The 14,406-nt window shown below is 29.5% G+C and overlaps 1 protein-coding gene across 3 annotated transcripts in view; it reads right to left on the minus strand.

Annotated features, from left to right (window-relative positions):
* Positions 1–11: 11 nt before the first annotated feature.
* Positions 12–14,406, minus strand: part of LOC148957837 (uncharacterized) — a 126,701-nt gene continuing 112,306 nt past the window's right edge. The window contains exon 3 of one of the 3 annotated variants that reach the window (XM_089114566.1): positions 12–978. In XM_089114566.1, the coding sequence (XP_088970692.1) occupies positions 799–978 (180 nt within the window). In that variant the 3' untranslated portion in view covers positions 12–798. The remainder of the gene's footprint in view (positions 979–14,406) is intronic. The other 2 variants (XM_089114565.1, XM_089114564.1) reach the window with 2 other exon arrangements.

A 14,406-nucleotide genomic window follows, 5' to 3' on the forward strand; every position in this document is an offset into this window, starting at 1 on the left:
GGAAGAATAAATTTGATGTAGCTGTAACTGTATAAAATTTGTTAGAAAAAGCCAGTGAAAGAAATTTTGATAAAAAGAGATATCAAAAGTAGCCAAGGCATAAAAGTTGCGAAGGAATCACTCAAGGATGACTTCAGACCTCGCTCGTCAGACTCATATTTTTCTCTCGCATTCGCTAATACAGATGAAATTTATACATATATAAAGTACGGATTAACTGTATACCATCTACTTAATGGATAAAAAGTCTACCTGCGGGATGTAATTCTTGTAAATAATTACGAGGACCATAAAAACCTGTGTATAATCCACACTTGTTTAATCATTGTAGTTTTTATATTCTATGGAGTAGCCCCAACTCAATCCTTTGTTTTCCTTTAAGCAAAATGATCTAGTGAAAGAACAAAGGGAAGACTAGCCCATTGAACGATGAAAACGTTATCGCATCGCCGGGTGTTGCAAGGGGCATTCATCTTGTTATTTAGAGAATTGAAAATTTTTGGCATTTGAAAAAGGAAACTGGTTTCCCGGATCTAGAAAAAATCTGGAAAATATAACGTTCGGCTTATCGATAATTTAGAAACACTGGGCTTCTTTTCCGTTTATTTTGCCTACAAATCTTGTTTTCTTGATTAATTACATACTTCTCCATGGGTATTATCTAAAGCTGATACTAAATATACTCGGTGAAGGTTATAGGCAGGTTTTGAGATTTACATTAAAGATTGTAAAATACCCAACTTTAATGTTTTATAGAATTAAATCGGAAGTAAATAGCTAATAATAGTATATATAATTCTACGAGCTGTTGTCTTGCTCTGCATTGTTTTCCGAATAATTCAGTGCTATTTCGTATACCTTATCGTAGTTACTAACAAAATGCTTTTCCAAGTTTTGTTTTATGAAATTTTGCAAGTCGTCATAGTCTTTTTTGTTGCCTTCTGGTAAAATGACTGTTGATATATTTGCACGTTTCGCCTGAAAGGAAAAAATTTTCAAGGTTCATAATTAATGAGTCATTGTGTTTAAATGTTGTGTGATCAAAAAATTTGTTTGTCTATAAGGATATTAAGCATATAGAAAGGGCAGGCCTGTGTTATCCTATAGAAAAGAATAAGATGTTATTTCAAAATAATGAGAGAGTGCTCTCTTGTCTGTATGCATAGATCAACAGCGAAATATTTATCACCTGGGAAACAAATATGTTGATATATTAAATAACTTCGTGAAAAGAAAATGTCAAAAGAGAGTTTGTTATCTTTCTGGTAGAATAATTGACGAATAAAATGTCAAACAAGAAGGATATATCCAAATGTTCTTTTATCATTGTTTTATTTGATGTAGCACTACAGCCTTTCTGTGAAACAATCATTTCGCTATATTTATATATTTCATTTCCAAAATGGCTTTGAAAAAGACGAACTTTTGAAACATGTTTCTGAAGCTTTTCGTCTGACACTCTTCAGAGTATACAACGTCAGAACATAAATCGAAAACTTATTTTATTTTATCTTATTTTATTTTCATTTTTAGTTTTTATGCAAATAACTTCCAGTGAAATGTAAGCTAGTACTCTAACTATTGAAGAAGTAAGTTTGTTAGTGGCTTATTGTACCCAACGAAAAGAGTGCGTTTGGAGCAGAATTTAAATGTGTTGTGCTCTTCTAACAAGATTGGGAATAAAAATAAGAAAGAACAATAATTTTCTCTAATCGTAGTGAATGCTTTTACAGTTTCGATGATCAGTTCATTAAACCCCTGGCTTCTCTAGAGCACGTGTGTATCTAAAAACCAGACTGGAAAAACTACAATAGTTGAGATCCAACAAAACTCAAGTCAAACACCTCTTTATGGTTCTAAACCTCCCTTACTAGATCGATTAATGTTTACTTTAGGAGTGGGGTAAACGATCTGTCGAAATTGTGACAGAGTATAATGAACTTATAAGACGACATTTTGTTTGCACTTAATCGGCCATATATTCAACGATATATTTGCACTCACGCAGAACAGCTAATATTTCTATTGTGTTTACATTTGCTTTGTAGCCTGGCTTGTCTATTTGCTATGTTTTAGCTTATCCCCTTTATTGAGCTGTTGTATTAAAGTTGTGTACATAGTTTAAATGATAATTCGTGTTTTGGACAAGAAAAACAAGCTGTGCTAACTTTTTGCATCTTCAAACACTGAGGTGAGAAATTGTATATATATTTATAATATTTATAATCCAAAACAAATCATTCGTAAAAGAACCAACAACGCTCTTACTAAACCAGTATATCTGTCCAAGAGTTGAAATCATATGTTCTAAAGAGAAAGAAGCCCCCCTCCTTATCTAAGAGAAGATATAGTGAAGGGACTCTATAGCCTCGTCAAAACAAGAATTTTGTAAAGATGGGACTAGTCTTCCAAGATTAGGGTTTTAATATCTTCCTTAAAAACATTTAAAAATTGGTACCTTTCCGACAGTGACAAAACTTTCATTCATTTTTTGGATAGCTGTGTAATTGGAATGTGAATTCAACAGCTACAATTTATTTAGACTCTTGTAACCACAGAAAAACTCAATTTTTTAAAAATTTATCATTATCTTACATTTCTTTCACATAAATGGATTACTAGGTATTAATTTTATAGATTCTAGTATAAAGATAAGTAGATGATAATTTTCGTACTCGTCAAATATTTTTCATTCCTGTTTAGTAGGTCAAAAAGTACCCATTTTCTTTGAATAGAAAACTTTTTGACCCACAAGCCTGAACTTAAATGATATTGTCTCATGCCATCGTCAAATGCAATCGATCGCTACAAATTAGGAAGATTTATAACGTATTTCTATTTTGACATATCTTTTGGTCCGTTTCAATTCTCAACCTCAAGGCAAGATATGCTCATGTCAGACATCTGCCGTTTGAAATTTCTTTCAATGTATGCAGTAGCTGGGTCTCTTTCAAATCTTTAAATTTTCTGACGTTTCAGTCTTCACAAAGACTGAAAATCTGATACTGATTTAAAATAGTTGGAGGAAGGAAATTATCCAGTAGAATTCAGTCTTCTCTTTGTATTTATTTCCTTCCGTGCTAATTTTTAAGGCTTTTCTAGAAGCCTTCTCTATATTAATATCCTTAAGAATTAATTTTCATATATACTTAACTGATGATAGCTTTGCTTTAGATTTTCTCTAATCTTGAGTGATAAATAAAGCAAATACGTAAAGAAATAAAAAAAATGGTTTTCAGAGAATCCGTTAAGAAAAACAACCTACAGAAAGTTATAACTAAAAGATAGCATGTACAGAAAGAAAATTAAAAGTGGTTTATAGAGAAACTATATAGCAATGCTATCTATATTAGGTGTTATATGAAAATTAATACGCAACGAAAAAGAATTTAAATAAAGGAGAAAAGGGGCGTAACAACAAATGGAGCTTCAAGAAGTCGAAAAAGTATCAGTAAAAATAACAAAATTCGATGAAAGTAAACTGGCAGTGCCTCGAGAATAGATCGAAGAACAATTAAACAAAAAGAGAACGAGAATACAACAACAAAAAATGCTCTAAAGAATCAAAGAGAAAAGAGAAAAATGTGAAGGTGAAATGGATATGAAAAAAGGAGTTACAAGTGAAGACAACAAGCATTAATTTAGCGAAAAGATGACAGGGGCAGAACAACAAATAATGCTCTAAAGTAATAAAGAGAAAAAAAGAAAAATCAAAAGATTCAATGGATTGAAAGAAAGAGTTACAAGTGAAGACAACAAGCATTAATTTAGCGAAAAGATGACAGGGGCAGAACAACAAATAATGCTCTAAAGTAATAAAGAGAAAAAAAGAAAAATCAAAAGATTCAATGGATTGAAAGAAAGAGTTTCAAGTGAAGAAATCAAGGATTAATTTAACAAAAAGAGGACGGGGGCAGCACAACAAATAATGCTCTAAAGTATTAAAGAGAAAAAGAAAAAGATTTAATGGATTTAAAGAAGGAGTTCCAAGTGAAGAAATCAAGGATTAATTTAACAAAAAGAGGACAGGGGCAGAACAAATAAATAATGCTCTAAAGTATTAAAGAGAAAAAAAGAAAAATCAAAAGATTCAATGGATTGAAAGAAAGAGTTTCAAGTGAAGAAATCAAGCATTAATTTAACAAAAAGAGGACAGGGGCAGAACAACAAATAATGCTCTAAAGTATTATAGAGAAAAAAAGAAAAATAAAAAGATTTAATGGATTTAAAGAAGGAGTTCCAAGTGAAGAAATCAAGGATTAATTTAACAAAAAGAGGACAGGGGCAGAACAAATAAATAATGCTCTAAAGTATTAAAGAGAAAAAAAGAAAAATCAAAAGATTTAATGGATTTAAAGAAGGAGTTTCAAGTGAGGATTATCAAGGATTAATTTAACGAAAAGAGGACAGGGACAGCACAACAAATAATGCTCTAAAGTATTAAAGAGAAAAAAAGAAAAATAAAAAGATTCAATGAATTTAAAGAAGGACTTTCAAAAGAAGATAATCAAGGATTAATTTGACGATAAGAGGACAGGGGCAGAACAACAAATAATGCACTAAAGTATCAAAGAGAAAAAAAGAAAAATAAAAAGATTTAATGGATTTAAAGAAAGAGTTTCAAGTGAGGATTATCAAGGATTAACTTAACGAAAAGAGGACAGGGGCAGCACAACAAATAATGCTCTAAAGTATTAAAGAGAAAAAAAGAAAAATAAAAAGATTTAATGGATTTAAAGAAAGAGTTTAAAGAGAAGGTTATCAAGGATTAATTTAACGAAAAGAGGACAGGGGCAGAACAACAAATAATGCTCTAAAGTATCAAAGAGAAAAAAAAAAAATAAACAGATTTAATGGATTTAAAGAAAGAGTTTCAAGTGAGGATTATCAAGGATTAATTTAACGAAAAGAGGACAGGGGCAGAACAACAAATAATGCACTAAAGTATCAAAGAGAAACAAAAATAAAAAGATTTAATAGATTTAAAGAAGGAGTTTCAAGTGAAGAAAATCAAGCATTAATTTAACGAAAAGAGGACGGGGGCAGAACAAAAAATAATGCTCTAAAGTTTCAAAGAGAAAAAAGAAAAATAAAAAGATTTAATGGATTTAAAAAAGGAGTTTCAAGTGAGGATTAACAAGGATTAATTTGACGAATAGAGGACAGGGGCAGCAGAACAAATAATGCTCTAAAGTATCAAAGAGAAAAAAAGAAAAATAAAAAGATTTAACGAAGGATTAATTTACCGAAAAGAGGACAGGGGCAGCATAACAAATAATGCTCTAAAGTATCAAAGAGAAAAAAAAAAAAAAAGATTTAATGGATTTAAAGAAGGACTTTCAAAAGAAGATAATCAAGGACTAATTTAACGAAAAGAGGACGGGGCAGAACAAATAAATAATGCTCTAAAGTATCATAGAGAAAAAAAGAAAAATAAACAGATTTAATGGATTTAAAGAAGGAGTTTCAAGTGAGGATTATCAAGGATTAATTTAACGAAAAGAGGACAGGGGCAGCACAACAAATAAATAATGCTCTAAAGTATCAAAGAGAAAAAAAGAAAAATCAAAAGATTCAATGGATTGAAAGAAAGAGTTTCAAGTGAAGAAATCAAGGATTAATTTAACAAAAAGAGGACAGGGGCAGAACAAATAAATAATGCTCTAAAGTAATAAAGAGAAAAAAAGAAAAATCAAAAGATTCAATGGATTGAAAGAAAGAGTTTCAAGTGAAGAAATCAAGGATTAATTTAACAAAAAGAGGACAGGGGCAGAACAACAAATAATGCTCTAAAGTATTATAGATAAAAAAAGAAAAATAAAAAGATTTATTGGATTTAAAGAAGGAGTTCCAAGTGAGGATTATCAAGGATTAATTTAACGAAAAGAGGACAGGGACAGCACAACAAATAATGCTCTAAAGTATTAAAGAGAAAAAAAGAAAAATAAAAAGATTCAATGAATTTAAAGAAGGACTTTCAAAAGAAGATAATCAAGGATTAATTTGACGAAAAGAGGACGGGACAGCACAACAAATAATGCTCTAAAGTATTAAAGAGAAAAAAAGAAAAATAAAAAGATTTAATGAATTTAAAGAAGGACTTTCAAAAGAAGATAATCAAGGATTAATTTGACGAAAAGATGACAGGGGCAGCACAACAAATAATGCTCTAAAGTATTAAAGAGAAAAAAAGAAAAATAAAAAGATTTAATGGATTTAAAGAAGGACTTTCAAAACAAGAAAATCAAGGATTGATTTAACGAAAAGAGGACAGGGGCAGAACAACAAATAATGCTCTAAAGTATTAAAGAGAAAAAAAGAAAAATAAAAAGATTTAATTGATTTAAAGAAGGAGTTTCAAGTGAGGATTATCAAGGATTAATTTAACGAAAAGAAGACAGGGGCAGAACAACAAATAATGCTCTAAAGTATTAAAGAGAAAAAAAGAAAAATAAAAAGATTTAATGGATTTGAAGAAGGAGTTTCAAGTGAGGATTATCAAGGATTAATTTAACGAAAAAAGGACAGGGGCAGAACAACAAATAATGCACTAAAGTATCAAAGAGAAACAAAAATAAAAAGATTTAATGGATTTAAAGAAGGAGTTTCGAGTGAAGAAAATCAAGCATTAATTTAACGAAAAGAGGACGGGGGCAGAACAAAAAATAATGCTCTAAAGTAATAAAGAGAAAAAAAGAAAAATCAAAAGATTTAATGGATTGAAAGAAGGAGTTTCAAGAGAAGATAATCAAGGATTAATTTAACGAAAAGAGGACGGGGGCAGCACAACAAATAATGCTCTAAAGTATTAAAGAGAAAAAAAGAAAAATAAAAAGATTTAATGGATTTAAAGAAGGAGTTTCAAGTGAGGATTATCAAGGATTAATTTAACGAAAAGAGGACAGGGGCAGAACAACAAATAATGCTCTAAAATATCAAAGAGAGAAAAAGAAAAAAAAGGTTTAATGGATTTAAAGAAGGAGTTTCAAGTGAGGATTATCAAGGATTAACTTAGCGAAAAGAGGACGGGACAGCACAACAAATAATGCTCTAAAGTATTAAAGAGAAAAAAAGAAAAATAAAAAGATTTAATGGATTTAAAGAAGGAGTTTCAAGTGAGGATTATCACGGATTAAATTAACGAAAAGAGGACGGGGGCAGCACAACAAATAATGCTCTAAAGTATCAAAGAGAAACAAAGAAAAATAAAAAGATTTAATGGATTTAAAGAAGGACTTTCAAAACAAGAAAATCAAGGATTGATTTAACGAAAAGAGGACAGGGGCAGAACAACAAATAATGCTCTAAAGTATTAAAGAGAAAAAAAGAAAAATAAAAAGATTTAATGGATTTAAAGAAGGAGTTTCAAGTGAGGATTATCAAGGATTAATTTAACGAAAAGAAGACAGGGGCAGAACAACAAATAATGCTCTAAAGTATTAAAGAGAAAAAAAGAAAAATAAAAAGATTTAATGGATTTAAAGAAGGAGTTTCAAGTGAGGATTATCAAGGATTAATTTAACGAAAAAAGGACAGGGGCAGAACAACAAATAATGCACTAAAGTATCAAAGAGAAACAAAAAGAAAAAGATTTAATGGATTTAAAGAAGGAGTTTCGAGTGAAGAAAATCAAGCATTAATTTAACGAAAAGAGGACGGGGGCAGAACAAAAAATAATGCTCTAACGTAATAAAGAGAAAAAAAGAAAAATCAAAAGATTCAATGGATTGAAAGAAAGAGTTTCAAGTGAAGAAATCAAGGATTAATTTAACAAAAAGAGGACAGGGGCAGAACAAATAAATAATGCTCTAAAGTAATAAAGAGAAAAAAAGAAAAATCAAAAGATTCAATGGATTGAAAGAAAGAGTTTCAAGTGAAGAAATCAAGGATTAATTTAACAAAAAGAGGACAGGGGCAGAACAACAAATAATGCTCTAAAGTATTATAGATAAAAAAAGAAAAATAAAAAGATTTATTGGATTTAAAGAAGGAGTTCCAAGTGAGGATTATCAAGGATTAATTTAACGAAAAGAGGACAGGGACAGCACAACAAATAATGCTCTAAAGTATTAAAGAGAAAAAAAGAAAAATAAAAAGATTCAATGAATTTAAAGAAGGACTTTCAAAAGAAGATAATCAAGGATTAATTTGACGAAAAGAGGACGGGACAGCACAACAAATAATGCTCTGAAGTATTAAAGAGAAAAAAAGAAAAATAAAAAGATTTAATGAATTTAAAGAAGGACTTTCAAAAGAAGATAATCAAGGATTAATTTGACGAAAAGATGACAGGGGCAGCACAACAAATAATGCTCTAAAGTATTAAAGAGAAAAAAAGAAAAATAAAAAGATTTAATGGATTTAAAGAAGGACTTTCAAAACAAGAAAATCAAGGATTGATTTAACGAAAAGAGGACAGGGGCAGAACAACAAATAATGCTCTAAAGTATTAAAGAGAAAAAAAGAAAAATAAAAAGATTTAATTGATTTAAAGAAGGAGTTTCAAGTGAGGATTATCAAGGATTAATTTAACGAAAAGAAGACAGGGGCAGAACAACAAATAATGCTCTAAAGTATTAAAGAGAAAAAAAGAAAAATAAAAAGATTTAATGGATTTAAATAAGGAGTTTCAAGTGAGGATTATCAAGGATTAATTTAACGAAAAAAGGACAGGGGCAGAACAACAAATAATGCACTAAAGTATCAAAGAGAAACAAAAATAAAAAGATTTAATGGATTTAAAGAAGGAGTTTCGAGTGAAGAAAATCAAGCATTAATTTAACGAAAAGAGGACAGGGGCAGAACAACAAATAATGCACTAAAGTATCAAAGAGAAACAAAAATAAAAAGATTTAATGGATTTAAAGAAGGAGTTTCGAGTGAAGAAAATCAAGCATTAATTTAACGAAAAGAGGACGGGGGCAGAACAAAAAATAATGCTCTAAAGTAATAAAGAGAAAAAAAGAAAAATCAAAAGATTTAATGGATTGAAAGAAGGAGTTTCAAGAGAAGATAATCAAGGATTAATTTAACGAAAAGAGGACGGGGGCAGCACAACAAATAATGCTCTAAAGTATTAAAGAGAAAAAAAGAAAAATAAAAAGATTTAATGGATTTAAAGAAGGAATTTCAAGTGAGGATTATCAAGGATTAATTTAACGAAAAGAGGACAGGGGCAGAACAACAAATAATGCTCTATAATATCAAAGAGAGAAAAAGAAAAAAAAGGTTTAATGGATTTAAAGAAGGAGTTTCAAGTGAGGATTATCAAGGATTAACTTAGCGAAAAGAGGACGGGACAGCACAACAAATAATGCTCTAAAGTATTAAAGAGAAAAAAAGAAAAATAAAAAGATTTAATGGATTTAAAGAAGGAGTTTCAAGTGAGGATTATCACGGATTAAATTAACGAAAAGAGGACGGGGGCAGCACAACAAATAATGCTCTAAAGTATCAAAGAGAAACAAAGAAAAATAAAAAGATTTAATGGATTTAAAGAAGGACTTTCAAAACAAGAAAATCAAGGATTGATTTAACGAAAAGAGGACAGGGGCAGAACAACAAATAATGCTCTAAAGTATTAAAGAGAAAAAAAGAAAAATAAAAAGATTTAATGGATTTAAAGAAGGAGTTTCAAGTGAGGATTATCAAGGATTAATTTAACGAAAAGAAGACAGGGGCAGAACAACAAATAATGCTCTAAAGTATTAAAGAGAAAAAAAGAAAAATAAAAAGATTTAATGGATTTAAAGAAGGAGTTTCAAGTGAGGATTATCAAGGATTAATTTAACGAAAAAAGGACAGGGGCAGAACAACAAATAATGCACTAAAGTATCAAAGAGAAACAAAAAGAAAAAGATTTAATGGATTTAAAGAAGGAGTTTCGAGTGAAGAAAATCAAGCATTAATTTAACGAAAAGAGGACGGGGGCAGAACAAAAAATAATGCTCTAACGTAATAAAGAGAAAAAAAGAAAAATCAAAAGATTCAATGGATTGAAAGAAAGAGTTTCAAGTGAAGAAATCAAGGATTAATTTAACAAAAAGAGGACAGGGGCAGAACAAATAAATAATGCTCTAAAGTAATAAAGAGAAAAAAAGAAAAATCAAAAGATTCAATGGATTGAAAGAAAGAGTTTCAAGTGAAGAAATCAAGGATTAATTTAACAAAAAGAGGACAGGGGCAGAACAACAAATAATGCTCTAAAGTATTATAGATAAAAAAAGAAAAATAAAAAGATTTATTGGATTTAAAGAAGGAGTTCCAAGTGAGGATTATCAAGGATTAATTTAACGAAAAGAGGACAGGGACAGCACAACAAATAATGCTCTAAAGTATTAAAGAGAAAAAAAGAAAAATAAAAAGATTCAATGAATTTAAAGAAGGACTTTCAAAAGAAGATAATCAAGGATTAATTTGACGAAAAGAGGACGGGACAGCACAACAAATAATGCTCTAAAGTATTAAAGAGAAAAAAAGAAAAATAAAAAGATTTAATGAATTTAAAGAAGGACTTTCAAAAGAAGATAATCAAGGATTAATTTGACGAAAAGATGACAGGGGCAGCACAACAAATAATGCTCTAAAGTATTAAAGAGAAAAAAAGAAAAATAAAAAGATTTAATGGATTTAAAGAAGGACTTTCAAAACAAGAAAATCAAGGATTGATTTAACGAAAAGAGGACAGGGGCAGAACAACAAATAATGCTCTAAAGTATTAAAGAGAAAAAAAGAAAAATAAAAAGATTTAATTGATTTAAAGAAGGAGTTTCAAGTGAGGATTATCAAGGATTAATTTAACGAAAAGAAGACAGGGGCAGAACAACAAATAATGCTCTAAAGTATTAAAGAGAAAAAAAGAAAAATAAAAAGATTTAATGGATTTGAAGAAGGAGTTTCAAGTGAGGATTATCAAGGATTAATTTAACGAAAAAAGGACAGGGGCAGAACAACAAATAATGCACTAAAGTATCAAAGAGAAACAAAAATAAAAAGATTTAATGGATTTAAAGAAGGAGTTTCGAGTGAAGAAAATCAAGCATTAATTTAACGAAAAGAGGACGGGGGCAGAACAAAAAATAATGCTCTAAAGTAATAAAGAGAAAAAAAGAAAAATCAAAAGATTTAATGGATTGAAAGAAGGAGTTTCAAGAGAAGATAATCAAGGATTAATTTAACGAAAAGAGGACGGGGGCAGCACAACAAATAATGCTCTAAAGTATTAAAGAGAAAAAAAGAAAAATAAAAAGATTTAATGGATTTAAAGAAGGAGTTTCAAGTGAGGATTATCAAGGATTAATTTAACGAAAAGAGGACAGGGGCAGAACAACAAATAATGCTCTAAAATATCAAAGAGAGAAAAAGAAAAAAAAGGTTTAATGGATTTAAAGAAGGAGTTTCAAGTGAGGATTATCAAGGATTAACTTAGCGAAAAGAGGACGGGACAGCACAACAAATAATGCTCTAAAGTATTAAAGAGAAAAAAAGAAAAATAAAAAGATTTAATGGATTTAAAGAAGGAGTTTCAAGTGAGGATTATCACGGATTAAATTAACGAAAAGAGGACGGGGGCAGCACAACAAATAATGCTCTAAAGTATCAAAGAGAAACAAAGAAAAATAAAAAGATTTAATGGATTTAAAGAAGGACTTTCAAAACAAGAAAATCAAGGATTGATTTAACGAAAAGAGGACAGGGGCAGAACAACAAATAATGCTCTAAAGTATTAAAGAGAAAAAAAGAAAAATAAAAAGATTTAATGGATTTAAAGAAGGAGTTTCAAGTGAGGATTATCAAGGATTAATTTAACGAAAAGAAGACAGGGGCAGAACAACAAATAATGCTCTAAAGTATTAAAGAGAAAAAAAGAAAAATAAAAAGATTTAATGGATTTAAAGAAGGAGTTTCAAGTGAGGATTATCAAGGATTAATTTAACGAAAAAAGGACAGGGGCAGAACAACAAATAATGCACTAAAGTATCAAAGAGAAACAAAAAGAAAAAGATTTAATGGATTTAAAGAAGGAGTTTCGAGTGAAGAAAATCAAGCATTAATTTAACGAAAAGAGGACGGGGGCAGAACAAAAAATAATGCTCTAACGTAATAAAGAGAAAAAAAGAAAAATCAAAAGATTCAATGGATTGAAAGAAAGAGTTTCAAGTGAAGAAATCAAGGATTAATTTAACAAAAAGAGGACAGGGGCAGAACAAATAAATAATGCTCTAAAGTAATAAAGAGAAAAAAAGAAAAATCAAAAGATTCAATGGATTGAAAGAAAGAGTTTCAAGTGAAGAAATCAAGGATTAATTTAACAAAAAGAGGACAGGGGCAGAACAACAAATAATGCTCTAAAGTATTATAGATAAAAAAAGAAAAATAAAAAGATTTATTGGATTTAAAGAAGGAGTTCCAAGTGAGGATTATCAAGGATTAATTTAACGAAAAGAGGACAGGGACAGCACAACAAATAATGCTCTAAAGTATTAAAGAGAAAAAAAGAAAAATAAAAAGATTCAATGAATTTAAAGAAGGACTTTCAAAAGAAGATAATCAAGGATTAATTTGACGAAAAGAGGACGGGACAGCACAACAAATAATGCTCTGAAGTATTAAAGAGAAAAAAAGAAAAATAAAAAGATTTAATGAATTTAAAGAAGGACTTTCAAAAGAAGATAATCAAGGATTAATTTGACGAAAAGATGACAGGGGCAGCACAACAAATAATGCTCTAAAGTATTAAAGAGAAAAAAAGAAAAATAAAAAGATTTAATGGATTTAAAGAAGGACTTTCAAAACAAGAAAATCAAGGATTGATTTAACGAAAAGAGGACAGGGGCAGAACAACAAATAATGCTCTAAAGTATTAAAGAGAAAAAAAGAAAAATAAAAAGATTTAATTGATTTAAAGAAGGAGTTTCAAGTGAGGATTATCAAGGATTAATTTAACGAAAAGAAGACAGGGGCAGAACAACAAATAATGCTCTAAAGTATTAAAGAGAAAAAAAGAAAAATAAAAAGATTTAATGGATTTAAATAAGGAGTTTCAAGTGAGGATTATCAAGGATTAATTTAACGAAAAAAGGACAGGGGCAGAACAACAAATAATGCACTAAAGTATCAAAGAGAAACAAAAATAAAAAGATTTAATGGATTTAAAGAAGGAGTTTCGAGTGAAGAAAATCAAGCATTAATTTAACGAAAAGAGGACAGGGGCAGAACAACAAATAATGCACTAAAGTATCAAAGAGAAACAAAAATAAAAAGATTTAATGGATTTAAAGAAGGAGTTTCGAGTGAAGAAAATCAAGCATTAATTTAACGAAAAGAGGACGGGGGCAGAACAAAAAATAATGCTCTAAAGTAATAAAGAGAAAAAAAGAAAAATCAAAAGATTTAATGGATTGAAAGAAGGAGTTTCAAGAGAAGATAATCAAGGATTAATTTAACGAAAAGAGGACGGGGGCAGCACAACAAATAATGCTCTAAAGTATTAAAGAGAAAAAAAGAAAAATAAAAAGATTTAATGGATTTAAAGAAGGAATTTCAAGTGAGGATTATCAAGGATTAATTTAACGAAAAGAGGACAGGGGCAGAACAACAAATAATGCTCTATAATATCAAAGAGAGAAAAAGAAAAAAAAGGTTTAATGGATTTAAAGAAGGAGTTTCAAGTGAGGATTATCAAGGATTAACTTAGCGAAAAGAGGACGGGACAGCACAACAAATAATGCTCTAAAGTATTAAAGAGAAAAAAAGAAAAATAAAAAGATTTAATGGATTTAAAGAAGGAGTTTCAAGTGAGGATTATCACGGATTAAATTAACGAAAAGAGGACGGGGGCAGCACAACAAATAATGCTCTAAAGTATCAAAGAGAAACAAAGAAAAATAAAAAGATTTAATGGATTTAAAGAAGGACTTTCAAAACAAGAAAATCAAGGATTGATTTAACGAAAAGAGGACAGGGGCAGAACAACAAATAATGCTCTAAAGTATTAAAGAGAAAAAAAGAAAAATAAAAAGATTTAATGGATTTAAAGAAGGAGTTTCAAGTGAGGATTATCAAGGATTAATTTAACGAAAAGAAGACAGGGGCAGAACAACAAATAATGCTCTAAAGTATTAAAGAGAAAAAAAGAAAAATAAAAAGATTTAATGGATTTAAAGAAGGAGTTTCAAGTGAGGATTATCAAGGATTAATTTAACGAAAAAAGGACAGGGGCAGAACAACAAATAATGCACTAAAGTATCAAAGAGAAACAAAAAGAAAAAGATTTAATGGATTTAAAGAAGGAGTTTCGAGTGAAGAAAATCAAGCATTAATTTAACGAAAAGAGGACGGGGGCAGAACAAAAAATAATGCTCTAACGTAATAAAGAGAAAAAAAGAAAAATCAAAAGATTCAATG

Source organism: Rhopilema esculentum, chromosome 20 (assembly GCF_057945365.1).
Source record: "Rhopilema esculentum isolate cy_ngs chromosome 20, ASM5794536v1, whole genome shotgun sequence".
Classification (NCBI taxonomy): domain Eukaryota; kingdom Metazoa; phylum Cnidaria; class Scyphozoa; order Rhizostomeae; family Rhizostomatidae; genus Rhopilema; species Rhopilema esculentum.